The 24,985-nt window shown below is 41.4% G+C and overlaps 1 protein-coding gene across 1 annotated transcript; it reads right to left on the reverse strand.

Annotated features, from left to right (window-relative positions):
* Positions 1–1,838: 1,838 nt before the first annotated feature.
* On the reverse strand, positions 1,839–21,253 carry WFDC8 (WAP four-disulfide core domain 8). Its single transcript, XM_045364476.2, has 7 exons — positions 21,191–21,253; positions 12,693–12,802; positions 9,457–9,597; positions 6,338–6,505; positions 3,800–3,940; positions 2,691–2,833; positions 1,839–2,299 (listed from the first exon to the last, which is right to left on the reverse strand). Exons 1-6 carry the CDS (start codon positions 21,214–21,216, stop codon positions 2,694–2,696), a joined length of 726 nt encoding a protein of 241 aa, XP_045220411.2. The 5' UTR covers positions 21,217–21,253; the 3' UTR covers positions 1,839–2,299; positions 2,691–2,693.
* Between the last annotated feature and the right edge of the window lie 3,732 nt (positions 21,254–24,985).

The raw sequence follows: 24,985 nt of genomic DNA on the forward strand, positions 1-24,985 counted from the left end.
TCTTGCCAGAGGACACTAGGGCATGTTTTGATGTTGGTGTGGATATAATATTTTCCTGTAGAGTTGAAGGTAGAGAGGAAGGGTGAGTCTAAAGGAATGAAGTAATGTCTTTAGTGGAGACAGAGGCTGAACACCCACAAAGTCAGTATATTTCTAAATGGTACCCAGGGTCCCCAATTAGGGCTGCATTTTTTCATAAATTTTATTGAAAATAAATTAACTATCTTTCTGGTTGTTTCATTCCATTCTGTCTTGCCTAATTTTCAGGCCCATCCATGCGTCTCACTTTCCAAGCAAATGAAATAAAATTTATGTCTTTGGGACTTGGGATGAATCATGGTTTTGGCTCCTTCTCTCCAATAATTTCTTGGAGGAGGCTGGGTGAGGACCCATCTGGGGTTTTGCCTCTCCTTTCTTCATCCTCTCTCATTGAGGGGCATGGTGTCCTACCTCTGCCTCCAGGCCAATTCTCTCCCAGGAACAATCCTGTGCTTAGAACAGGGGACCCCAACGAGAACCAACCAGACCAGCCTGTACCTGACACCTCCTGCTTTTTCATTAGCCCAAGACCTGTCACATGGACTGATTCTCTGTCACTGCCTTCCTGTGTTGTTCCCTCTGCCTCTAACTGTATTACTAAGTTATATATTTGCTCCCCCAGGTAAGCTCCAAACTCCATCAAACAGGTCTCTGTCTAGAACGCAGTGCTTAAAACATGAATAGACCCCAAATAAACACTCAGGTACATCTTGCTGGATGAGCAAGGTAGGTGGGGGGATTGGTAGGTGTGTGAATAGGTAGGTAGCTATGTGGATGGATGGGTGGCCGGTAGAGTGATAAGTGGGAAGATGGTTGAGCAGGGAGAAAGATTAGTGAAGAAAGCATGGATATTTGATACATGAATGCATGGATTATGGATGGGTGGATGATTGGGTGAATAAGTGGATTGAATTGAATGTAAAGATGGATAGGGTAGTGATGGGATAGGTGGGCCTATTGATGGAGGCTGTTTGAATGAAAGGTGGATAAGTGCATTGGTATGTGGATGGAGAGAGTTAAGTATAGAAATGATGAATATGTATTTTGATGGGTATGAAAGAGTGTGTGCGTGTGTGTGCAGAGAAAGGGAGAGGAGAGAGGTCAATAATAGGAGGATTAACTAAAGGCTAGATGGACAAGTGAGTCTGTAGAAGAAAGATGAGTAAGAAAGGTAAGTGGATAGACATATGGAGTGGGCAAAGAGCTAAGTTGAAAAGTGTGTCAGTGGAAGGATAGGAGGGATAGGTGAGTGGGGATTGGGTATTTGCATATGTGTTGAGTGAATGGATAGGTAAGTAAAGGGATTGAATAATTAGTGAGTAAATAGGTGGGTGGAAACATGAATGTACAAGTAAAAGCATTAACGAAAATTAAAAAGAATTATCTAGAGAACAATGTATACTACTCTAAAGTAATACATGTGAAAATATAGGGAAAATGGATCAATTTTACCAAAATACAAAAGACCAAAATTTGCAGAAGAGGAGGTAGAAAATCTGCAGACTATAAGACAAAATATTTAAAAATTACTAAAATATACCACTAGAAAGAACCTGATCTAGATGCTTTTGGAGCTGAATTTTGGTAGCCTTCAAAAAACACTGAATTGCTATATTATGTAAAATATTTCAGAGCATAGAAAAAGTAGATAGGTTGCCCAATTAGTTCCCATACTCATTTTTTGAAAGTAATATGACCCAAATAGGAAAAACAAATTTAAAAAGACCTATTTTTCTTTTGACTATAGATGTGAAAATTCAAACTATACTATTAGCTAAAAAGAACCAATAATATATTGATACAACACACTGCAATTAAGTTTATTAAGAATGCAAGGATGACTCAAGAAAATTTAATAATTTATTATGCCAACAAATTAGAAGAGAAAAATAATTATGTGACTGTATGCTTAAAAGGTATTTGATAAAATTCAGCAGTCATTTTCAGTAGTAGCTATAAATGGACAGGAAATAAGCTTAAAAAGAAAATAACTGGCCAGGCACGGTGGCTCCCACCTGTGATGCCAGCACTTTGGGAGGCCGAGGCGGGTGGATCACCCGAGGTCAGGAGTTAGCGACCAGCCTGGCCAACATGGTGAAACCCCGTCTTTACTAAAAATACAAAAAATTAGCCAGGCATGTTGGTAGGCGCTTGTAATCCCAGCTACTTGGGAGGCTGAGGCAGGAGAATCACTTGAACCCGGGAAGGAGAGATTGCAGTGAGCCGAGATCACACCTGGGCAACAAGAGCAAAACTCCATCTCAAAAAAAAAAAGAAAAGAAAAAAGAAAATAATTTAAGTGCAATAAAACTTATGCATTCCAAATTCAACAACAAATATCTTTTTATATTGCAGGAGACATTGACTTTAAAATAAGGAACTAGACAAGGATGGATGCCATTGCCTTTATTTTCATTATTATTTTGGAGCTTCTATACAACACAAGAAGACAAGAAAATAAAGTCATGAAGTTGAAAAAAGTCAAATATATCATCACTTTCAGATGATGGGATTATATATAAAATCAAAGTAACATCATTCAATATTGTGATACTTAAGATAATTTGGCAAGTTGGATGCAAGACAAAACTGACAGGTCTTTATTATGCTACTCATAATTAATGATTTTGATGATAATATTTTCTACTTACTATTCAATGCCTGGGATCCGTACATTTCAGTCCACAAAGTGAGCAGCACTTTTCCACCAATGGGCACTCATCATCCTGCAGGCACCTGGGTTTATCGATCTGGGCACATAGCAAGGGCTTGCGTGGGCAGAAACCTTGTTTGACTTTATGGGGTAAAAGAAAACACTTGACCTTGAAATACCTGGTCATAATTTGAGACAAATTTGGGGAATCTTGGGAAACTCAAACAAGGTTTTATTCTGATTAAGATTCTTGCCTTTCCCCCTATAGTAACAATAGACTGGAGGAGGCAGAGTATCAACTTTCTATGATAACTTGAGGAGCATCAAGAAAAGTCTTGCCATCTCTGACTTGTACCATCTGATAGGATTCCTGTCTGCTGCTACAGAATTAATGGATCTGGGTTATATAACCCCAGAAAACCACAAGTAGCAGGAGTATTAGATAGCACACAGAACCTTCTTGTTTTATAAATTGTAGGCATTGAGGAGTATTTAGAGGGAAATGAGTTGCCCAATGCCACATAGAAAGCCAGTAGAAAAGTTGAAGTAGGTTGAAAAGCCTTTGACTCCTGCCACCACGCTATACTGAACCTTAGAACCTTAAAGCCATACCTGGACAATCCCTGGGACTACACAGGGGAGTAAACACCTGCCTTATAGGAGGCAGGAAAGTTGGCTTCTATCCAACATCATTTGCTACTGATGTTTTCCCCAGCCTGTCTTACACAATATGAATATGATGTGCATGCTCTGAAGTTCTGTGCAGACATGAAGGCTTATTAGGAATACACCTCATGGTTATGAATCTTTTATGAATTGGTGAATATTGTCACCTTGCAAGTCATTGAGGAATGAGACTCGGAAAAAATAAGTTTTCCTGGGGAAGAATAGAGAGCAATACTATGAATTATTGGCTTTGAAGAATAGCACAATAGTCTTCAGAGGTCAATATAACTTGTTGGGCATTAAAAGGGGCTCCAAAGGATCCTCAAAGATGAGCCCAAGGGGCATCCGAGGTTCAAGACACCCCCCCCCCCACTCCATGAGACAACATGGCATCCTTGCCACATGCACAATAGATTTGGGAGGTATATCCCCAGTCCTTACCTGTCCAGGCCCTGGCACAAACAAAGCCACACCTGGATTCACAACATTTGTCTGTCTGGGGACAATCGATGTCACTGTGACATGAAGGTGGACACTCCTTACGTCCAGTGACAGGGAAGAGTGGGCATTGTCCATCCTTAACTAAAATAAGAGCAAATGTGAGCTTCTTAAAACCTCACCTCCATCCCACCACCCTTCAAAGAGCCTTTCCTTCTCTTCAAAGCTAGTATCCCTTTCTGCAACTTGGTTCACCCTACCCTATCCATCTCCAATAGGCTGTGGAAGAATGAAATGTCTCATCACATCATGGGATGTGGTAGAGAGCGTGCTGGGCTTGGTGCCTTAAGCCCCATGGTAAAGTCCCAGTCCTGCTACTTAGTGAGTTTCCTTCTCTATAAAATGGGGATAATTATGTGAAATCTACACAAATCAGTGTAAGCCATTTTAGGGTATTTGGTTTTATTAGAATGAAATGGGGATCCATCGCAGTGTTCTCAGTAGATAAGTGATATGGCCTGACTCATGTTTTGAAAGGGTCATTGTAACTACTGTTTTGATAATAGATTGTAAGGAGGATAGAAGCAAGGAGACATTTTAGGAGGCTTTTGGGGTAATCCAAGTAAGAAGATGGCTCCTCAGATCAGGGTGGCAGCTGCGGAGGTGGTAAGGTTTTAACAGATTTGGGATCTACTTTCAAGGTAGAACTAAAATTATTTCCTAACTAATGGATGTTAATTGATAAAGAGAGGCATCAAGTGTGATTGTGAAGTTTTTCAATCAAGATGAGAAGCATGGATAGAACAGGTTTGCGTTAGGGGAGTGATGGTAAGAGGTACTGGTTTATGTTTATGTTTAGCTTATTTTTCTTTTTTTAGACAGGGTTTCCCACTGTCACCCAACTAAGCCTCAACTTCCCCAGCTCAAGTGATCTTCCTACCTTCTCAAGTGATCTTCCCAGCCTCCTGAGTAGCTGGGACCACAGGCGCGTGACACTATGCCTGTTTTTTTGTTGTTGTGTTTTTGGTTTTTTTTTTGTTTTTGTTTTTTTGTTGTTGATCGTAGAAATTGGGTCTCACTATGCTGCCTAGGCTGGTCTCAAACTCCTGAGCCCAAGTGATCCTCTTGCCTCAGCCTCCCAAAGTGCTGGGATTATGGGTGTAAACTACTGTGCCTGGCCCAAGGTTCTGTTTAAGCAAGTTCATCATGAGATGTTCGCGAGGTCCAAGTGGAGATGTAGAGCAGATAGTGGAGTTTGGGAGTCAGATTAGGGCTGGAAACACAATTTTGTGAGTCATTAGGACATAAGTGGTATTTAAATCAGTTCTTTGGGGTTTTGTGCATGTATGCTCTTTTCCTCATCTGACTGCAAATTCTACAAGGGCTTCCCAGGTCAGGCTCAGGCTATGATGTGTTGAACTCCCAGAGGTATTATCAGGTTGCCTCTGAGTCTTAACCTAAATTTTCCACATACCGACCCAAGCCCATTTCCCTGGCCTCCTCTTCCTGATGGCTCCTGGGAGAGGAGACAAGGGTCTTATCCACAGCATCATGATTCCTTAGAGCTTCCCATGAAGGGAAGCTTGTGGTCTTAGTTTCAAGTCAGGTCCCAGGATTGCCTTGGACGTTCAGGCCCATGGGTCCATGGAATTAAAATTCCACCCCTACTCCTGACCAACTGTGGGTCCTCAGGCAACTAACTTTACCTCTCTGCCTCTGTTCTCTCATCTGTAAAGTGGTAGTAATGGTACATTTTTCAGCTTGCCTCACAATCTGTGGTCAAAATTGCAATGCTGCCTCATAAATCACACAGTGTTGCATTGTGAAGATCACTGGTCACCATCTCAATTGTTACCATTTAGTGAACCCACACCACGGGACCCCCACTATATCAAGTCTTTGTGTTTTAAATAATGTATAATCCTACCAACAACTCAATGAGCTGTTTGCTGTGACTCCAGAATTACAGAAGAGGGAACTGAAACTCAAAGAAGTGAAGAAAGCAGCAAGTGGGAAAAGTCAGATTTTAATTCAGGTCATTTTACTTCTAAGTTTGGTAGGACACTGTCTCTCAACATTGCTGGTGATGACCATTATACTAAGGAATAAATCCACAGCCTTCACCTTCACCCCACCCTACTCTCCACCTCCAGTGTGGACACTTACTCCATGGGATTCCATTCTTACACAAATCCTCAGTATGATGCTCAACAGGTTACTATCATGAGGAAACACCTTCTTCCAAGGGAGCACACCTGGCTTTTGGGTCACATTGGCCAAGATCTATTAACATTTTCTATACACTATCTCATTTTTGGCAGAGCCCCTCCATTAAGTAAATACTGTTATTAACCTCATTCTATAGACAAGGAAACTGAAGCTTATAAAGGCAGGCAACTGGCCCAAGACCTCCCAGCCAGTGAATGACAGAGTTAAGTCTTGAACCAAGGAACTTTAACCTCAAATCCTGAGCCTATAACCTCACTGGTATACTATTTCTAGTTAAACTAGACCCTCAGATTTCCAGAATATGGGTCTCACCAACTAACATGCAGGCCGTTCTGCAGTCATTCTCACTCAAGAAGTTGTTGGCATTCCCTTTGCAGCCCCTGTATGTGAAGGGTGTGCAGCGATAATTTTTAAAGTCAAAATACCAGCGCTGTGCATCATGATTACAGTTTCCTTGTCTCACAGGTAGCGTGCAGGGTTCTGAAGTCAGGAAGCAAGGAAGGAAGGACATGAAGAGTAGAGATAAAAGAACAGGGTCAGTTCCCTAGCATTTGTCATAACTCCTGGTGTTATCACCCACGTCAAAAAAGGAGCCATGGCAGGGGAAAAAAAAGGCATAGGTTCTGGTCCCAGTTCTACTACTACTAGTCTATGTTGTATGGCACCTCTGAGCATCACTCCTTCCTTGCAAAGAATATTACAAGGTGCATATAAGAATCTTGTACTTTGGAGCTGATCTTTCTTCTCCATTGTACTGAGCTTTGGTAGGGCAAGACTTGTTCAGCAACTATTAGGTTGGTGCAAAAGTAATTGTGGTTTTTGCATTGTTGAAATTTGCTGTTTGATATTAGAATACATTCTTAAATAAATGTGGCTATATTATACATCATTTTAATGCACATTTCTTGCTTCATGTACTTTTGCTAATGACTTATTATTTGCTCTTTATATTTATTTTAGACTATGGAAATTATGTTAGACAAAAAACAAATTCGAGTGATTTTCTTATTTGAGTTGAAAATGGGTCTTAAAGCAGCAGAGACAACTTGCAACATCAACAACACATTTAGCCTGGGAACTGCTAAGAAATGTACAACGCAGTGATGGTTCAGGAAGTTTTGCAAAGGAGACGAGGGCCTTGAAGATGAGCAGCATAGTGGCTGGCTATTGGAAGTTGACAATGACCAATTAAGAGCAGTCATCAAGGTTGATCCTCTTACAACTACACAAGAAGTTGCCGAAGAACTCAACGTTGACCATTCTATGGTCATTCAGCATTTGAAGTAAATTGGAAAGGTGAAAAGCTCGATAGGTGGATGCCTCATGAGCTGAGCAAAAATTTAAAAAATAAATTGGTTTGAAGGGTCATCTCTTACTCTATGCAACAACAACAAACTATTTCTCAATCCAATTGTGACATGCAATGAAAAGTGGATTTTACACGACAACCAGTGATGACCAGCTCAGTGGCTGGACCGAGAAGAAGCTCAAAAACACTTCCCAAAGCCAAACTTGCACCAAAGAAAGGTCATGGTCATTGTTTGGTGGTCTGCTGCTGGTCTGATCCACTATAGCTTTCTGAATCTTGGCAAAACCACTACATCTGAGAAGTATGCTCAGCAAATCAATGAGATGCACTGAAAACTACAGTGCCTACAGCCAGCATTGGTCCACATTGGACCAACTGGCAGCCAGAAAGGGCCAATTCTTCTCCACAACAACACCCAACCACACATCACACAACCAACACAAAAGTTGAATGAATTGGGCTACAAAGTTTTGCTTCATCCACCATATTCATCTGACCTCTCGCCAACCAAATACCACTTCTTCAAGCATCTCAACACTTTTTGCAGGGAAAACACATCCACAAACAGCAGGATGCAGAAAATGTTTTCCAAGAGTTTGTCAAATCCTGAAACATGGATTTTTACGCTACACAAACTTATTTCTCTTTGGCAAAAATGTGTTGATTGTAATCGTTCCTATTTTGATTAATAAAGATGTGTTTTGTTTTGTTTTGTTTTGTTTTTTGAGAAGGAATCTCGCTGTGTCACCCAGGCCGCAGTGCAATGGTGTGATCTCAGCTTACTGCAACCTCTGCCTCCCTAGTTCAAGCAATTCTCCTGCTTCAGCCTCCTGAGTAGCTGGGATTACAGGCACCCCCCACCATGCCCAGCTAATTTTTGTATTTTTAGTAGAGACAGGGTTTCACCATGTTGGTCAGACTGGTCTTGAACTCCTGACATCAGGTGATCCGCCCGCCTTGGCCTCCCAAAGTGCTGGGATTACAGGTATAAGCCACCATGCCCAGCCAATAAAGATTTGTTTGAACATAGTTATAATGATTTAAAATTCACGGTCCAAAACTGCAATTACTTTTGCATCCTAAGTGCCTAACAAAGTGCCTAGTACCTAGAAAGAATGAAATACCAAGGAAGAGACAGCCCCTGACGTCTGAAAACTGATCTGACACTCCCAGCTAAGCAACATGGATTCTCTGTTGGAGATCTAAAAATCTCCTAGAACATTTATATCAAACAAAGTCACTCTGAGATCATGATGAAGTGAGACAAAAACAAGATCACCATGAAACCTGCAAAATACCAAACACCCATCCCCTTCTAAGCTAACATGAGTGACTTACGCTTCTCTACCATCAATCACAGCTTTATCCTCAGTCTGGTCTGCATTCTGTATAGTTAAGATTCCCTGGGATAGCCAGTCATAGAATTGCCCCCGCTTTCTGACAGCACTCAATCTAGAGCAAACTCTCACTTCTTTAGACCCTCCCCCGAGTTACCCAATCAAAGCCTAAATCCTATAATAGATTCTTTCTAACAGCTTCTTACTGAAATGCCTCAAACTTGTCTAGGGTGAATATTTTCCCTCACTTCAATGAGTACTAAACCCAACTTGTTCAACTACAGGTGTATTCTGGTGGTCTTTTCAAAGGGCGTTAACAACAGATATTTGATGAGTGGATAAATGTATGAGTGAATGAATAAATGAATCTTTTTAAAAAGCACACAGTTCCCCACACATATTGGATAGATGCCCAATACATTGAGTTACCAGAAAACCTCCTTGAAGATCAAAGAGTCTGAAAAACAATGCCAGCATCTAAGCTGACTGAGGTTTCATTTTGTCACAGTGCCATAATAGTCTCTTGAACAGAGTGAGCATGCAACAAGTATTAGTTATTTGTGAATGATTGAATGTGGGACCCAAGAAGACCAGCATCAATATTATGGTAGTTGATGGTCACCATGCCTAGACTTATGATTTGTACTTGAGGGTTAGGCATTGAATAAGAGAATGAGAAGAGCACAGGCCCTGGGTCCTTGTCCTGCCATCCAAGGGAATCCCTCAGCCAGTTTTGGACAGAGCAAGAAGTGGGAAACCTCTGTCCTCAGCCTGGACATCACTACCTTGAAAGGGATCCATGCATTTCTTCTGACAGGCAAAAAGGCAGCACTTTAGGTATTCCTGGCAGTCAAAATCTGTGTTACATGAATTCGGAAGTTCAGCGGTACAAGCGAGCCTCTCTTTGGGACACAACCCTGGTTTCTCTGCAAGAAAGAAATGTCCAAACTCACATTCATTCAGAATTTCAGCTTTTTTTCTCCTATGGCAAAGGCGTGTAGTGAAATTCTCTCAGCCCTATCCTCTACCTTCAATTCTTAGCTCTTGCTCTGCTTCTATTCAGGGGCTAGTTCTGTTTCTCAGCACTCAGATTCATTCAAATGGATCTGAATCAGGAATTTGTGTCCAAGAAGAACTGAAGGAGAAGCATGTTGGATTCCAGGGCAAGGGGTTAGGAAGGGACCAAGGCCCTAAATTCAAAAGAGTTTCTCTCTTCTTGAAAGCTAATATTTTAATTCTTAATTCCTTTGTCTCTAGTTGATAAAAGAAACTAGTAAAGACTGGTGGAAACACCATGGAAGTAGAGGTCAGGAGGCCTGATTTGACCCTTGACTCCTGGTAAACTCAAGACCGATCTGAACTCAGTTGTATGATTTTTAATTTACCTCTAAGAAGTAAGAAATGGTGGAGTGGAAGAAGCATTATAGTCAGGCAGATCTGGCTCGGGAGCCTGGCTCCAACACTAACCAACTAAATAATCTTGGGAAAGTATTTCCCTTCATCTGAGTTATATTTTCCATCTTTAAAATGAGAATGACAATTCCTGCCTTACAGGTTGATTATAAGAGTTCAATGGGGTGATGTCTATAATGCCTGGGGTAAGACCTTGGCAGATATGGAGTTGCTTCCTACCTTTTATTTTTATTTTTATTTTTTTTACTAAAAACTAGAAGAGGCAAGGGGAAAAAAACTATAGCACCCAGTGTTTCCAGTCAGCCTCCCATCCAAGTACTAACCAGGTCTGACCCTGCTTACCTTTTGAGATCAGACAAAATCAGGTATTTTCAGGGTGGTATGGCCATGCTTCCTTCCTTTTTGAGGCTAGACATGGCTTCCTGATTTCAGTGCTTGTGGTAGGTAGAATCTAAAGTTGCACCCTCAAGATTCCCAACTTCTGATTATTGAATCAAACACTAATCTAGGCAATGCTGTGAAGGGATTTTGCAGAAAAATTAAAGACCCAAGTTAGTTGACCTTAAGATTAGAGAGAATCTCTAATCTTAAGGTCTCATCTCTGGCCCAGACCTAGTCAATTAGGTCCTTGAAAAGCAGAGCTTTCTTCTGGTTGGTAGAGAAGAATTGATCAGAGAGATTCAAATGATGAGAAGCATCTAACAAGCTATTCGTAGCTTTGGAGATTGTTGAGGCCAAGTGCCAAGGCATGAGGGTGGCATCTAGAAGTGACAGCCAGTAAAGTAGCCTCAGTCCTACAACTCCAAGGAAACGATTCTGCTACAACCAGCGAGCTTGGGAGAGGACCTTGCATCCCAAATGAGAACTACAGCCCTGGCTGACATTTCAATCTCAGCCTGGAAAGAACCGGAGCAAAGAACCCAGATGCGCAATGCCAGACTTCTGACCCACAGACAATTTGTTAGGTAGCAAAGGATGGCTCATATAGCATTTAATGTGTCTCCATGATTCTAAACTGAGTATCCCTCCAATGGAATCTGGCCAGAGAGGCATGATCCTTTCAGATACTACTGAGTTTTGGAACTGTAGAACTTTGGAATGGAAAGAACTCTATTATCATTGGTACCAAACTTCTGATTTCACAGATTAAAAGAAATGAGGTACGATAAGATAATACAATGCATTAGGGGCAAGTCTGGGATTTACAGTCCAGGACTAACTTAAGGAGCCCCACATCTTCCCTGAGGACTGGCCACTGAGACTTTGAGTACTTTCCAACAATACTTCTTGTCATTAATGATCCCTCCAGGAATGGGCTGAAGCTAAGAAGAGTATGTGGTTCCTAATTTGGAGTGTACATCAAAATCATCTATGCATGTTTCAGAAAATATAAACTCTAGGCTGAATCAGAATCTCTAGAAAGTGCATCTTTGGGACTCCACTTTTTAAAAAGAACCTCAGGTGATCCTAAAGCAGGCAGTGGGCACCAGGAGGTAGGCTGTTCCTTGGGAACCATTGTTCTAGGTTTAGCAGACAGAGAGTTTGGCAAATCAGACTGGGTTTGTGTCGTTGAAGCTCCTTTCCCCATTGCCAGCTTGAACTCTCACTTATTAATAAAAACCCCGCCTCCGTTTCTTGTCAGCTCTTCTTAACCACTTGCTTGTGTGTATAAGCACACCTCACAGGTTTCTCTGCATCTACTGGGGATGCTTCCCAGACATCTGGTCTCAACTGTCTTCTGACATTACTTGACACATACTTCCTGGGTGATCCCACTCATTCCCACAATCCCAACTCTGATTCTCATCTCTTCCTCCAGACTCATCCTCTATTCCAAACTAAAGACTCATTTCGACCTGCCTGGGAAAAACACCATCTAAGCATCGCAGAAGCACGTCTGTTCTAACATATTTAAAACAGAACTATTACCTCCTTATGCCCAAGCACTACCTTACTTTCTATTCCGCATCTTGACATTTGGCATCAACAGGTCCAGTCTGTTATTAGAATCCAGAGATGCACTCCTTCCTCTCTGCCACCCCAGTATCCTGTCAGTCATGGACTTGGGTCAACTCTGTCTCCTAAACCTCTCTCCAAACCCTGTCTCCTGCCTCTCTTTACTACCACTCCCTCAGATCAGCACCTGATCTCATCCCTTGTCTCTTCTCAACTACTGCAACAGCCTCCTCACTGGTCCTCTCCTCTCAGGCTCATGCCTAGTGACTTATTAATTTAAAAAAAATTAAACTTGTGTGTGTGTGTTTGTGTATGTGTGTGCAGTGGGAATGAATGTGATCACCCAAGAAGTATGTGTTGAGTGATATCATAAGACAGATGAGACCATATCTCTGGGAAGCATCCCCAGTAGATGCAAACTATATACATAGTCTCCTTCCATATATACATATGGAAAAGTTAGGGAAATAATTTGGGGGGAACAAGTAAGGAAAGTATGTGGAGGGCCAGGGTGGTGAGCAGGGGTAGCTTTCTGTGGCCCCAAATCCACGGCAGAGGGGGCCTCATCTGACACTGGCGCTGGCCTCATGTCTAACCCTCATCCTCAAGAATACTTTCTAAGGAAGAATGGCTGCAGGTTTTTTGAACTCACGTTTGTTCTTCTTGTGCAGCAATGCAGATGTCCACTCCAAAGCAAGGGAGAGAAGCAGCAGGAAGGCTACATTCCTCCAGGAGAAGGTGGAGCTGTAGAGAGGAAGGTGCCTGTGTGGATGAGAAGAGAGGTGGGAGTTAAGCACAATCCAGAGAGAGACACAAAGTGTGTGCAGAGGAACCTTAGAGATGATCCACCAGGTCCCTTTAGTTCACAGGTAAGAAGACTGACACCAGCATGGGGAAGGGGTCTGTCTGAGGTCAGATGGTGAGTTACGGTGCATCTAAGACATTCCGTTTCAGGACCCTGACCAATCCCCATACCTTGCCATGGTGCTATACTTTGTGCTACACAGACACTTGCCTATTGTTTTGCTCCTGGGTAAGAGGCCACACTTAAATGATCACAAGAATTTGTTTGGCACAGTTGCAGAGCTGGTTTGCCCACAGTCACTCCAGGGGCAACCCCAGACACTAGTGAGCATCTTTTCTTTGCTCCACTGATGACAGAAATGGATGGTATGAGATTTTCCAGAGGGCCTGGGCACACTCTACTGGATCTTGGTGCACCAGAAGCAAGAACGATCTCAGATGACCTCGGGTTAACAAAGAAATTCCTTTCATTCCTTCTGTTACTATCCAAGCCTAGGATCTTATGATACTCCCAGGCAACCAGATGAACAGATGAGCTTCCCCCACCTACTCAAGCCCCCATTTCCCACATGCGTTTTTGTGATCCTTATGTATTTTTTATTTTAAGGCATGAAAAACTAATAATCCCTTACTGTATTAACTTTTAGAATGCATTCATTTCAAAAATGTAAGAGGTGGGTAGAGGGAGAAAGAGGAAGCAAGAGACAGAGAAAACATCTGTATGCCAAAATATACGTCTGTACTGGTGGAACTTCAGATACTGAGAAAGCTATGGTGGTATCTTGGAATAGAGTCTCTTCCAGAGTTCCTGAAGCCATACCATGCAGCTGCCTAAAAGTAAAGACTGTGACAATTTATCTCCCCGATCTTTCTTGTTGGGGGAGTTCTAATCATGTATCCTCTTCAAATTTTACAATAGTGCCTGTACTCTTTGGTCATGGAAATTATGATCCCAAACATAGTGATCTTGATTTTGGGCGTGGCTCAATCCCTTATAGCAGCATATCTTGGATCCTCTGTTTCCTCATCTAGAAAATGGGAACAATGCAGTTAACCTGGAAGCTTTGTTGTCATTGTGAGGATTAAGAAGATTTAATGAAGTGGTATGGAGTGGTAGGAAACATAGCATTCAGAGTTAGACCTGAGTTCACATCCTTAATCCACCACTTACTGACTGTGTGGCCTGGGCTCAGTCACTTCACCTCACTGAGCCTCAGTTTGTCATAAAAGAAACAATAATAACTCCTACCTCATAGACACAAGAATTACTTGAACTATTTTTGTAAAGCTGGCTTGTAAATCAGTGTTTATTGTATTTTAGTCAATTAACAAATAATGAATGGCAACAGTGAATGCCAAAAAATGTTCCTATTACCATTTTAGCTTTTGAGTTCCCTAGTCAGAGACTGTGTAAATCATTCCTTTAGTTCCCCTAAAAGATTAGCCAAAAGGCCCTCTGGTGCTTTACATTTTTATTATCAAGTCACTCTATGGGTTTGAAATTTTACCCTTTAACCTGAAAACGTCTGTTAACCCAGTCTTGAGAATCAGTTGATCAGATGCAGTCAGTTAGAAGAAAGCAGATCTCATGGGATGGAGGCGGGGGAGAAACACAAATTAATAGAATTGCCAAACATAATAGAGGATGTCCATTTATAATTTTAGCATAAGTATATCCCATGTAATATAAGGAACATAGTTCTACTAAAAAATTATTTGATGTTTATCTGACATTCAGATTTAACTGGTCATCCTCTATTTTTATTTTCTAAATCTGGCAACTTTGACACAGAATGAATCCATTTTGGTTGGACTGGGGTTTGTTTGGGCAAGAGACTACAAAACACAGGTCTTACAGGTAACAAATGAGCATGATTGCAAGAGTTGCTAAGTAGGGGCTCTGAAGAACTAGGACAGACTTGGAATACACGGACACAAATGTGCTATATAAATAATATACCAGGTTCTGGGCACAGTGGCTCATGTTTGTAATCTCAGTACTTTGGGAGGCCAAGACAGGAGGATCATTTGAGCCCAGGAGTTCAAGACCCACCTGGGCAACATAACAAGACCCTGTCTCTACAAAAAAAAAAAAAAATTAAATGAAAAACCTTAGCCCAGAATAGGCCGGGCGAGTTAGCTCACACCTGTAAACCCAGCACTTTGGGAGGCGGATGCCGGCAGATCACAAAGTCAGGAGATCAAGACCATCCTGGCTAACACAGTGAAACTCCGTCTCTACTAAACAAAGTGATTCTCCTGAGTAGCTGGGACTACAGGCATGCGCCATTATGCCTAGCTAATTTTTGTGCTTTTAGTAGAGACAGGGTTTCACCATGTTGGCCAGGCTAGTCTTGAACTCCTGACCTCAAGTGATCTTCCTGCCTTGGCCTCCCAAAATGCTGGGATTACAGGTGTGAGCCACCATGCCCAGCCTTTGCATGCCTTCTTTTAAGAAATGTCTATTCAAGTCCTTTGCCCATTTTTAAATTGAGTTGTTTTCTTACTATCGAGTTGATGGAGTTCTTTATATGTTTTGAATATTAACCCCTCATCATAGTATGGTTTGCAAATATTTTCTCTCACTCTATGAGTTGTCTCCTGACTGTTGATTATTTTCTTTGCTGTGCAAACACTTTGTAATTTAATGTAATCTCACTTGTATATTTTTACTTCTGTTCCTTGTGCTTTTAGGGTCATATCTAAGAAATCATTGCCCATAGCAATATAATGGAGCTTTCCCCCTAGGTTTTCTTCCAGAGTTTTATAGTTTCAGCCATTGTGGTTAGATCTTTTGTCCATTTTGAGTTGATTTTTTAAAAATATATGCATATTTTGTGTTTCAGTGGCTTTTGGGGCACAAGTGGTTTTTGGTTATATGAATGGATTGTATAGTGGTGAAGTCTGAGATTTTAGTGCACCAGTCCCCAAGTAGTGTACATTGTACCTAATATGTAGTTCTTTTTTTTATCCTTCTCTGCCCTCCTACATTCCTCCCTTCTGAGTCTCCAAAGTCCATCATATCACACTGTATAACTTTGCATACCCATAGGTTAACTCAACTTGTAAGTGAAAACATATGGTATTTGGTTTTCCATTACTGAGTTTCTTCACTTAGAATAATGGCCTCCAGCTCCATCCAAGTTGCTGCAAAATACATTATTTCATGATTTTTTATGGCTGAGTAGTATTCCATGGTGTATATATACTACATTTTCTTTACCCATTGGGTTGATTTTTTTGCATGGTGTGCAATAAGGGTTCAATTTTATTTTTCTACATGTGAATTTCCAGTTTTCCCAAGACCATTTATCAGAGACAGTCTCCATTGTGTGTTCATGGCACCTTTATCAAAAATCAATTAACGATAAGTGTATAGATTTATTTCTGGGTTTCCTAGATTTATTTCTGGGATTAGCATTAAGAACTAATGCTAATCCTCCTCAAATGTTTCCAAAAAATTGAAGTGGAGGGAATTTTTTCAAGTTCATTTTATGAGGCCAGCATTATTCTAATACCAAGCCATGCAAAGACACTACAAGAAAAGAAAATTACAGGCCAATATCCATGATGTACATAGAGGCAAAAATTCTCAAAAAAATATATAAGCAAACTGTATTCAACAGCACATTAAAAGTATCATTCACAGCCAGGCATGGTGGGTCACACCTGTAATCCCAGCAATTTGGGAGGCCAAGGTGGGCAGATCACTTGAGGCTAGGCATTCGAGACCAGCCTGGCCAACAGGGCAAAACCCTGTCTCTACTAAAAATACAAAAAAAAAAAACAGTAGCCAGGCGTGATGACACATCCCCATAATCCCAGCTACTTGAGAGGCTGAGGCACAAGAATTACTTGAACCTGGGTGGCAGAGGTTGCAGTGAGCCAAGATCGTGCCACTGCACTCTAGCCTGGGTGACAAAGCGAGACCCTGTCTCCAAATAAAAGAAAAACAAAGTATCATTCACCATGATCAAGTAGGATTTATCATTTGAATGCAAGAATGCTTCAACATATTCAAAGCAATCAATGTGGTGCACCATCTTAAAAGAACTAGTGATATAAATAATATGATCATCTCAGTAGATGCAGAAATGCATTTGACAAAATTCAACATTTTTATGATAAAAATTTTCAACAAGTTAGGTATAGAAGGAATATACATCAACACGGTAAAGTCCAGATATGACAAGCCCACCACTCTTATACTCAACACTGAAAAGTTGAAAGTTTTTTCTCTGAGATCAGGAACAAGATAAGAATGCCAATTTTTACCACTTTTAATCAACGTGGTACTGAAAGCCCTGGCCAGTGCAATTAGCAAGAAAAATAAATAAAAGTCACCAAATAGGGAAGAAAGCGGTGAAATTGCCTCTGTTTACTTATGACAGGATCCTATATATAGAAAACCCTAAAGACTTCACACCGAAAAACTGTTAGAACTGATTAAGTAATTTATTAAACTTTCAGGATACAAAATCAACATACAAAAATCAGTAGCATTTCTACACACTAGCAACAAACTACCTGAAAACCAAATTAAAACAATCCCATTTACAATAGCATAAAAAATACTTAGGAGTAAATTTAATAAAGGATATGTGAGATCTGTACACTGAAAACTAGTGAAAGAAATTGGAGAAGACATAAATAAATGAAAAGATATTTCATGTTCATATTTCGTATGGATTAGAAGAATCAATATTGTTAAAATCCCATACTACCCAGAACCTACCTTTTTGCCCAGCTTCCCCAAATAGCAGAGGTTGCACTTTGCAGAAAACTGAGCAGCATTTTGCAATTGAAAGATCTACAGCTGGCCAGGAGCTGGGGGAACAGTGTGAATTCCCAGGTTACAATATTTAGGAACTACAGGTAAGGGCCCACTATAACTCCATTACATCGCACTACCCCTTAGTTCTCCCCCATTAGGCACTTGCCCAGCCCCAGCCCCCCCCCGTCTCCATGACTGAGAGCTCCTAGCTTACACCCCTCCTCATCCCCGTAGCATAGCATGTTCTGTTGCGAGGCTACTCAACCAGATATGTGCCTCTAGCCTCAGTTACTAAGAAGTAGACCTTGAGGAGGACCACTAGCTCCATAAGTCTCTTTAATACACCTTGCCCTAAGTTCAGGCAGAGTCAGTAAGTAAATTGGTAAGCCTCGTCCAAAGATATTATCTTCTAAATGCTGCCTAGTCAGATATCTACATTCTGACACTGGGGAAAGATAGTCTCTAAATATTGAGTACAGAACTCCATATGTATCTCCATATTGTGTTGTTAAAATCTTTTACATTTTTTGCCCTTTTGATCTGTCAATGATTGAGAAAGGTGTGTCAAGGGCCCTCAATACAGTTATAGATTTCTCAATTTATGCCCATAATGATGTCAATGTTTGCTTTAATATATCCTGATTTGATTGGTTTAGGTAAATACAAATGCATTCCTGGTGAACTGAGTCTTTTACCATTATCTAGCAAGCCTTCCTTTATCCTTAAAGATAAAACTTCATCTTAGAGTTTTCTTTTTTTTTTTTAGACAGAATCTCCCTCTCTCTTTCTCCCAGGCTGGAGTGCCGTGGCATGATCTTGGCTCACTCCAACCTCCCCCTCCTGGGTTCAAATGATTCTTGTGCCTCAGCCTCCCAAGTAGCTGGGATTACAGGCATGTGCCACCATGCCTGTAATTTTTGTAATTTTAGTAGAGACGGGGTCTTGCCATGTTGCCCAGGCTGGTCTTGAACTCCTGGCCTCAAGCAATCTGCCTGCCTCGGCCTCCCAAAGTGTTGGATTACAGGCGTGAGCCAATGTGCCTGGACTTAGAGTTTTCTATTGCCTAATATTAATCAAACTATACTTTCTCTTCTTTGTTTGCATTTACCTAGTCTTTTTTCCATTCTTTTGCATTCAACCATTCTACTTACATTTTAAGTTTATCCTTCAAATAGTGTAAATCTACACAGTAAAAATCCAGTCCAGCAATTATTACCAATTGTCAATTATTAATTGACATTTGCAGGTACCAATGACATATTTGGATTCATTTCTACAATCTTATTATGAGTTACCTACTCTCAGTCCTCATTATTCAGATTCTGTACTTGCAAATTTGCCTACCTGTTGAAATGTATTTATCACCCAAAAATCAATACTCATGATGCTTTTGTGGTCATTCAGGATATGTGCAGAGTGGCAAAAAACTTGAGTCACGCAACATACACATTCCCAGCTGAAGTCAAACAAGACAATGCTCTGCTTGTTTAAGCTCTTCTACTACTATAAACAAACTTCCTTTTTGCAGTCGATTTAGTGTCACATTTTTCACATTTGTGTGCTTTTTATTGGTGAGTTTGCTGTTTAAAATGGCCGCCAAGAGTTACTAAAGTGCTGTCAAGTGTCCTAAGAGCAAGAGGCCTACGATGTGGCTTACGAAGAAATTACCTGTGTTAGATAAGCTTGGTTCAGGCATGAGTCACAGGGCTTTCAGCCACAATTCAATGTTAACGAAACAATAATATATATTATATAAGGTATGTGGGGTTTTTTTGGTTTTGTTTTTTTGTTTTTTTGTTTTTTTTGAGACAGAGTCTCACTCTGTCACTAGGCTGGAGTGCAGTGGTGCGATCTCAGCTCACTGCAACCTCCACCTTCTGGGTTCAAGCCATTCTCCTGCCTCAGCCTCCCGAGTAACTGGGATTACAGGCATCTGCCACCATGCCCTGCTAATTTTTTGTATTTTTAGTAGAGACGAGGTTTCACTGAGTTGGCCAGGATGGTCTCAATCTCCTGACCTAGGGATCCGCCTGCCTCAGCCTCCCACAGTGCTGGAATTACAGACATGAGCCACTGCGCCTATATACACGTTTAAAAAATAAAGACAGGGCCAGCGTGGTGGCTCACGCCTGTAATCCCAGCACTTTGAGAGGCTGAGGCAGGCAGATCACCTGTGTTCAGGAGTTCAAGACCAGCCTGGCCAACACAGTGAAACCCCGTCTCTACCAAAAATATAAAAATTAGCCGGGTGTGGTGGTGCACACCTGTAGTCCCAACTACTCGGGAGGCTAAGGCAGGAGAATCCCTTGAACCCGGAAGGTAGAGATTGCAGAGAGCCGAGATCACACCACTATGCTCCAGCCTGGGGGACAGAGAGATTCCCTCTCAAAAAAAAAAAAAAAAAATTATGTATAGTTTTTTTTAATAATTAACCACATAGGTTAAAAAATAGAAAGTAGCCAGCCTCCCAGAAGCCTTCTGTGTGCACCTTCTAATTACCATCTATATCATGTGTCTTCAGACAGAAGCACACATAAAACAGGGTTATGTATTGATCAAATGATGAAAATGTGTGGTCAGAGGCTTGCACTTTCCCTGAGCAGTGGCTCAGTATTTGCTAATCTGGTGTTCACAGTGACTTTACAGAACATAACTACCCCCAAGTAACGGGAATCAACTGTATTTTTATTACTTTGGGGACAAATAACTTTGAGCTCTCCATGACTTGCCACAACAAAAGACTTCCTAGGCAAATTGTCTACTGCCTTGTTCCAGGCGGGGGCTCTACTCAAGGCTGTGGGACCAAGACTAAAGCAGCAGCCTCTATGTGGATTAGGCCCCTTCTCCTGGCAGAGGGGAAGCACAAAGGAGCTGGCAGAAACTCATAGTGCAAAATTCACAATGCATATGCTACGTCCGCTCATATTCCAATAGACAAAGCACAGCCGACAGCAAACCCACAGTCAATGAGACAGAAATATGTCTTCCTTCCACAGGCGGTTCTGAAATTGCAAGGTAATGGGCAGGAGTGTCCTCTTAAAGGGAAGATGGAATGAATAGTTGTGAATAATAATATAACCTATCACTATTACTCCTGTTTTAATTTTTTGAAAATGTGTAGATACATATTACATGTTTGTTTTTTTTAAAAAAATCAAACTTTACCCTACTCAGGCTCTCACCCTCCACACTGGGCCACTCAAAGATGCCCAACTTACCCTACTTGGGCTCCAACAGCCATATCAGGATGCATTCGAGACCAACCTGGCCAACATGCTGAAACCCCGTCTCTACTAAAAATGCAAAAATTAGCCGGGCGTGGTGGCGCACGCCTGTAGTTCCAGCTACTGGGGAGGCTAAGGCAGGAGAATCGCTTGATCCATTGATGCCTTCTTCACCCTGCTTAGGCTCTGATTCCTGACACAAAACAGCCCTGTTCTGTGGAACCCCTCCTCACTATGCTTGGCCCAACTCCCCACAGCCAACCACCCTAACTTCTACGTATCCTCCTCATCTCCTTGGGCTCTGACCCTCCATGTCTGGCTGCCCACCCCCATAGACACCCTCCTCACCCTCCTTCAGTTCGGACAGTCCACATCAGGCCTTCTCCCTATGGAGACAGCTTCCTCACTTTGCTCCAGCTCTGAGGCTCCTCCCTCATCTGCTCCCCCACCTGGACACTCTCGTCACCCCACTCAGGCTCTCATTCTGTGCCAGTCTGCCCCTATAGCCCCAGGGGGATGCCTTTCTCAACATGGGCAGACTGGTCTCCATGCTATGCTGCTTCTTGCCTCCTCACTGGACATTCTCATCTACCCCTGGCTCCAGCACACCATGCCAGCAGCCCTCCTACAGAGGCGCCCTCCTTGACCTGTTCCGGCTCTGATGCCCACACGGAGCCAGCCATGGCTCCCTTCCCCTTGGGGCAAACGCCTACCTTGTTCTGCCTATCTAATGGCTTTAGGACTGACTAGTTCGGTTAGTAAAGAAAAGGAGACAAAACAAGGAAGAACTACTTTTCCTTTTTGTGAAAATATGCATTGTGAAAAAAAATACAAAGATAAAAATATGCATGAAACATTAATGTTCGGTCTAAAGAACTATTATGAAGTGACCACTCATTAAACTATCACTGAGATTGAGTAAAAGATTTCCAACACTTTCTGCTCCTTGCTTATTCTTTTTCAATACAGCCCCTTCCTATGCTCTCGAAGGCAGCTAATGGTAGTGACTTTCTTTTTTACATTTTCAAGCTGGTATGTATTCCCTTAAATAGGTTTTGGTTCTTGTCTGCTTCTGTTCTATATCAATGGAGTCAGTTGGAATGTATTCTTTTGTGCCTGGCTTTGTGTGTTCAACATTATATTCATGAATTTCATCCACATTGTTGTGGGTAGCTGTATTTTGTCAATTTTCATTGCTGTGCCATCTATTGTATGACTACACACATCTCTACCGAGTTGCTTATAGTTTGCAACTGTTAAGAATAAAGCTGCTATGTATATACCTAGCATGTATGTAACATGTTCTGCACGTATATTCCAGAACTTAAAGTATAATTTTAAAAACTAGGATTTTCTAAATTAAAATGTTATTTATATCAATATGTAATAAGTTTATTATGTTAAATGAATTCATAAATGTTTTTAAATGTCAAAAAAATTAAAAATTTTATTCATGTAAAAAAAAGAATAATGCTGCTATGAACACTCTGTGTGCATTTGCTGGAGCACGTGGGCAGGTGTTCTTGTAGGTTATACATCCAGGATAGGGAATGATGGGTTGCAGGGTATGCATATCTTCAGCTTCTCAAGCTGATACCAAGGTATTTCCCAAAGAGTTGGGACCAATTCACAGCCTTGCCATTGGTAGTTTAGAGTTCCTATTGTTCCGTATCTATGCTGTATGTAGCATTGTCAGAATCTTTTCATTTTTACCATCCTGCTATGAGTATAGAAATACATCATTGTGGACTTAATTTAAATTTCTTGACTATTAATGAGGTTGAGCACCTTTTTAGATCTTTATTAACCACTCGCATATCCTCTCTTTGATTTTCCGTGCAACTGTTTTGCTCATTGTTCTCTGGGGTTGTCTGACTTTTTCTTGCTGATTTCTACTGGAGTCGCGTCTTTCCTCAGCTATATGTATTATAAACATCTTCCAGGATCCAGGGTAATCTTCTGAAACCCTTATTGGTTTGTCTTTTACCTTTTGAATGAATGTCTTTATCACGTGCCCTTCCTACCTCAAAGACAGAATCAGGAATCCTTTTTTTATGTTCCTTTCTTACAATACAATAACTCACTACTATACAATACAGTAACTCCAATATCTGAAGTCTTTGTGGACCTCTGCTGTTGGTTGTTTTTCTTGATTTTTTTCATCTTGTTTTCTTAAGATCTGAGTGATTTTTTTATTGTGAGAGTGTATATTTAAGGGAAGTTTACGTATGTAACGATACTTTGTGGAATTTCTTGGATTCCTGTGTTTAAAAGAGCATTCTTCTGAATCAATTTGTCCTCAATTTTTCCCTAACAGCTCACGCTATTTTGAATTAAATTCATAGCTTTAGATTTCTCAGACTATGCACATGTGCCGGTTTTCCTACTCTGCTCTCATGGAAGGAAATGAGGCTGCAGTTACAAATTCTCAGAATAGTCTTTTTTTCCTTTTTTTTTTGGAGATGGAGTCTTGCTCTGTCCCCCAGGCTGGAGTGCAGTGGCGCTATCTCAGCTCACTGCAACCTCTGTCTCCCAGGTTCAAGTGATTCTCCTGCCTCAACCTCCTGAATAGCTGGTATTATAGGCATGCACCACCACGCCTGGCTAATTTTTTTGTATTTTTAGTAGAGACGGGGTTTCACCATGTTGGTCAGGCCGATCTCGAACTCCTGGCCTCGTGATTCACCCACATCTGCCTCCCAAAGTGCTGGGATTACAGGCATGAGCCACCGCACCCAGCCCAGAATAGTCTTTTTTCCCACTTTGTTGAGAGCCAAAGCCAAGACAGGCAAGTTCCTTTACCACAGTCGTGCATGTGTGTGTTTCTGTTTCATTCATTTATTAATGTGTCAGCATTTGGGGGTCCTTATGAGTGAGATTTCTGATCTGACTTTTCACATTGCTTAGGGCTTTGCTCTTTTTTCTTGCCCTTGCCAGGGGCCCACTAAAATTCAAACCACAGATTACCAGGCATTGGCAGATACCCCCAGGGAAGCCTCTAACTAAAGCATTTCCTTATCTTTCTGGAGTGAGGCCTTCATGTCATTTTTGGCTTTTAAGAATTCCTCTTTCTTGCCAATGACTCATTGATTTAAAGAGTCATGCATTTTCAGTATTTTGGACAATATTTTGGGGGGGGTGTTTTATTGGGAATAGTTTCTAAGAGTCGTGATCCAAACTTGTCTGTAGCTTCATCTGTTTTTGTCAAGTTGGGGGATACTAGCCTTTCATTTCAACCAAATTCCCTTGCTTCTCCCCCCATTCTATATTTAATCCTGTCAGGGAGGAAAACATACCTTTCACTCTGAGGCATAGCAATTTCTCTCCATCCCTCAAGGTAAAAGGAAGCACTCCTTCTTCCAGGAAGCCTGCCCTGATACCACAACCCACAGCAACCCCTCTCTCCATACTTCAAGGAACTGATTATATGTCCCAGTGCTCCTTTCTTGTCATGCCCCTCTCTGGCTTCCTGGAAGAAGGAATGCTGGCTTTGTTTGGATCACATGACGTACCCTTTCCTTGGGCTCTAAGCCAAGAGATATAATTAGTGATACCTCCACTCATGCAAAGTGGCCCTTGCCGCAATCTGAACACATGACAGGCTCTCTTAACCCTCTGAAAGTTGCTTATTCTTTCTAGCAGTATTTGCCTTTGAAAAGATCCCTGTAGATCCCAAATGGTTAAATAAACAATAGTAACAAATGATGCATTGTCTAGGAAGAGAATTTGGGTGGAGAGGCCAACAGCATCTCCTTTCAACTCCAGACCACTCGTGCTGTCATTTTAATGTAAGATTGTATCTCCATGGATTTGTTAGAAAGGGAGATAGCTTGTGGGGACCTACCAGAATCATAGGCCTGAAATAATGTGAGAAAGACTGCACCCAGGTTTGAGGAACTCAGAGGGATAGTGTTTTGTGTAACCATAAGAACATCCCACCTATAAGCTGTTTTCCCCAGGGATGTTAGTCAATGAAATGAAAAATGGTAAGTAGAGTCCAGAAGTCTTAGCTAAGGAGGCCAAGCTTCTAAAGAGTAAGAAGGCAGGGAGATCCAAACTAGGAGGTGGGACCTGGGGACTTAGGGGAAAAGTGCAGTGAGAGCAAATATTTGGGGTAGCAAATTTGTTGTGGGACTACAGAAG

The sequence above is a fragment of the Macaca fascicularis genome, chromosome 10 (assembly GCF_037993035.2).
Source record: "Macaca fascicularis isolate 582-1 chromosome 10, T2T-MFA8v1.1".
Classification (NCBI taxonomy): domain Eukaryota; kingdom Metazoa; phylum Chordata; class Mammalia; order Primates; family Cercopithecidae; genus Macaca; species Macaca fascicularis.